The 3,826-nt window shown below is 44.8% G+C and overlaps 1 protein-coding gene across 1 annotated transcript in view; it reads right to left on the bottom strand.

The window, feature by feature from the left end:
• GPHB5 (glycoprotein hormone subunit beta 5) overlaps positions 1 to 3,044 on the bottom strand; it is a 5,357-nt gene extending 2,313 nt beyond the window's left edge. The window contains exon 1 of the mRNA XM_017533953.2: positions 2,680 to 3,044. Within this exon, the coding sequence (XP_017389442.1) occupies positions 2,680 to 2,883 (204 nt within the window). The 5' untranslated portion in view covers positions 2,884 to 3,044. The remainder of the gene's footprint in view (positions 1 to 2,679) is intronic.
• Between the last annotated feature and the right edge of the window lie 782 nt (positions 3,045 to 3,826).

Genomic DNA, 3,826 nt, shown 5'->3' on the forward strand with positions numbered 1-3,826 from the left:
TTTTTTTTGAGATGGGATCTCACTCTGTTGCCCAGGCTGGAGTGCAGTGGTGTGATCTCGGCTCACTGCAACCACTCCCTCCTGGATTCAAGCGATTCTTCTGCCTCAGCCTCCAAGTAGCTGGGTCTACAGGCACACGCCACCATGCCCAGCTAATTTTTGTATTTTTCGTACAGATGGGGTTTTACCATATTGGCCAGGCTGGCCTTGAACTACTGACCTCATGATCCACCCGCCTCGGCCTCCCAAAGTGCTAGGATTACAGGTGTGAGCCACTGTGCCCAGCCTGCCTTGCCTTTGACAAGGACCAGAAGAGCTTAATTTGTCCTCAACTGTTTTCTCCTACCTTGCCATGTTTGCTTTATGTCCTCTTACCATTAGTACTCTGGGAACCTAGACAGACCAGACACCCCATAAAATTTAAATTTCAGATACACAATTTTTTAGTATAAGTCTGTCCCAAATACTATATGAGACAGAAAGGCTTATGCTAAAAATTTATTTATTGTTTTTCTGAAATTCAAATTTACCTGGTCTTCCTGGTTTTCTGGTTTTGTTTCCGTTTGGGTTTTTGTGGGGAGGGGATTGGTTGTTTTGTTTTATTTCGTTTGTCTGTTCGCTAAATCTGGCAACTCTATACCCAGATTATGAGGAATAGCTATTTTCAACTAACGTTCCACCTTCAAAGTAAATCCAGCCAGTCTGTCGTCGTGAACATACTTACTTTCAAACATGCTTTCAGTTAAGTTCCCCCTACCCCACAAGAAAATCAAGTGCTGGGAAAATGAACCTCATTGTTTTATTTGCTTTCTATAGGTAACCTCCCTTTTCATAACACAGTCAAAACATGAATGAAAGTGGCTAAGATTAGGGAGAATCTTGTTCTTTAATGGTTTTGGTGCTTCTATCTTTCCAGTGAGAGCACAGGTCCTGACCTCCTGTGGGTGACCATGCTCTGATTAAAGACATTCATCAGTTTTTAAAAAGAAGATAAGTTGGGCTGAATTGAGGGGAAGCAGGAGTTTGAGGGTTCGGCACAGAGAGGGCTTCAAATAGTTCAGATACTAGATGCAAACAGGGAGAGGCCCTGCCAGGCCAGTCCCTGAACAGGAGGCACTGAGTGCCCCAAGTGAGTTTGCTGCCAACTGACAGGCAAAGTCTACTTAGCAAAACCTGATTTTTACGTGGCTAGTGGGGCTCAAGCCCCTGAATGAGGCAAAAAGTAAACTACTTTGATGGAGCACTTTCATTCAATTTGGAGCTTTCATCTCTTTAACCCAATTCCATTCATAGTGCCATAATTGTACCTAAGCAAGAGCAAGTTACCCTCTGGGTCCCTGAAGGGAAAGCTATTTTTCCCAATGGCAGTGTCCTCACAGAGCACGTGTGTTTCTAAGTGGCCTTCATTCGGCTAGAGGATCTACAGCTCCAGGAAGAGGTCCATCCCATTTAACCGACACATAGGTATTGAATGCCTTATTCATACACGACACTTTGACAAAAACTGTGAAGGTTGTAAGAATGAACCTCTGCCCTCAAAAACTTTAAAACCTTTAAAACACGTGTGTGGTGGGGGAGGAAGTAAGACCAAAAAATAGAGCATAGTCAAGGGCTTACCTACGAGTCAACAAAGGCCCGGAAAGGGAGCTAGCACTGCAGATGGGCATCAGGAATAAATACGGTAATGGCAGATGGGACGCAGAAGGGATAGAGGAAAGGACCAAAATGAGATCCATGAGGGCTATTGGATAAAACCTTTGAAAGTCACTTACCAAGGCCAGAGATAAGAAAATGTGTTGTCTCCAGGAAAGCAGGCGGACGCCGTATTGCTGAGGACTTTGAAAGTTGGTTATTAAATCTGCAGCAGTGTGTGGACATTCAGGGTTTTTCGGCCAGTGAGTGATAAGATCAGAGCTAGCATTTCATCAGTTACCAAGTGGGTGGGCCTCAGGGGGGAGAGCCAACAGTCACTATGGGTGACTTGCCGGGGTGCTGAACAGCTCTCTTCCTCTTCACCACTCATGTAGCTTCTCTTAGCCCAATAGGATTTTAACTTTGTTGAGACTGTTAGCACCACTTTAAATTAAATGTCTCCAAAAAGGCTAGGTATAATTGAATATAAAGGAACTTAATGGGTCATTCAGAGATAACCCCAGAGGGCCCCCAGGGACTTGGGGAGGAACAGGCTGCAGAAGAGGCCGTGAAGGGGTCTAGGACCAACTCTTACCCTTCAGCTCAGGGCCTCTTTCTTGGAAACTGGCTGATTTATCCAAAATGAGAGAATATAGGGAGGAGTTTAGGTCACAAGCTTGAACCACAATTTGATTCCCAGCTTTAAACTGACGCTCTACGTGACTTTGCAGCCACTCTCCCTGGAATCCCTCCATCTCATCTGTAAAATGGATAGAATAGTACGTCTTGACATCCCAGAGATGATTCCCAAATACACGGACACAACGGAAACCAGATTCTATAAATGCTTTGTTAGAGGGGCAACATCATGTTTTTCAAATCACTTTTGGAAGATGCCGATCATAGTTTTGGTTTGGTTTTGTATAGCCACAGGAAAGGGCAGATGTCCCAGCTCTACCTCATATCATTTAAAAAGTGAACTCTTAAGAATCAGACCCAAGCTGTTGGCCCAGAAGACACTGTCATCTGCACATCTTAGCAACTCACCTCCCAGGTCTCACAGCGACCCCAGCAGGCATCCGTGGTGATCCGAAGGCCCTTGCAGCCTGGCTTCTTGGCCAGGAAAGTGAACTCCCTCACGGCACAGCCCACAAAGGTGCGCAGGTTCCCACTGGAGGTGCCGAGGACACAGCCACAGCCAGCCAGAAGGAGGAGGGCCATGGGGCCAAGGAAGAGGATTGCCAGCTTCATGCCGCTCTTCCGAAGAGGGAAAGGAGAGAGTTTAACAGACCCAGTGGCCTTCAGTGGGGCAGCCAACCATGCATTGGTCACTATCAAAGGGACCTTGCTCCTAGCATTTCAGGGAAGATGAGCCCAGAAATTGTAAATGCCCACAAACTGCAACACAGGTATCCAGAGATTCCTGTAACTAATGCCAGTGTGGCTTCCATAGCCCTCTCTAGATGCCCACCCTCTGAGAGCATTCTCAGGCTTTTCCTTATTGTAACCTAACTGCTGCAGTTGACTTGTGTGTTAAAGAAGTCTGTCCCAACAGTCTTTCCAAAATAAACATAAAATAGGAGTAAAACCAAAAGTAATCCATAACCCAATAGAATACATGAATACATATAAATTATTTGTATTCAGGTCCAGGGTATTTAGGTGCCGTGTTACATACTTTGCTCAAAACCATATTTTAAGCATCATGATGGGGAATGATTTGGGGGAGTGGTTGATAAGTATTAATAATAGTACTCCCTTTGCATTGTTACTAAACCAACTCACCACTAAACACAGATATGCAGAAGATATCATGAAACCTATCACCTAAGGTGGTGGCCATTCATAAATGTATCCTACTCACTATAAATTGCTTCTGCTCTAGACTTCTATTTGTATTACCTACTTATAATTCAATTTAAATCCAAATGATGGAAAGCATAGGAGTTATTTAACACATAACCTCAACCCACTGTCAAGTTTAACCTCTCTGGGTCTTGGTCATTCCCTGTGCTCTTTCAGAAGCCAAAATCACCCCCCTTCATGCTTAACCCAGTAGACAGAACTCACCTGGATTCTGAAGTATAAAGGATATGGCATTCAGGGACCCTGACCCCCCACTGAACTCATTATTCTCACAGTTCCTACTTCTGACCTTACAAGTTCTCTGGGCTTCCCCTCCTCTGGAATGAGG

The sequence above is a fragment of the Cebus imitator genome, unplaced genomic scaffold (genome assembly GCF_001604975.1).
Source record: "Cebus imitator isolate Cc_AM_T3 unplaced genomic scaffold, Cebus_imitator-1.0 Scaffold83, whole genome shotgun sequence".
Classification (NCBI taxonomy): Eukaryota; Metazoa; Chordata; class Mammalia; order Primates; family Cebidae; genus Cebus; species Cebus imitator.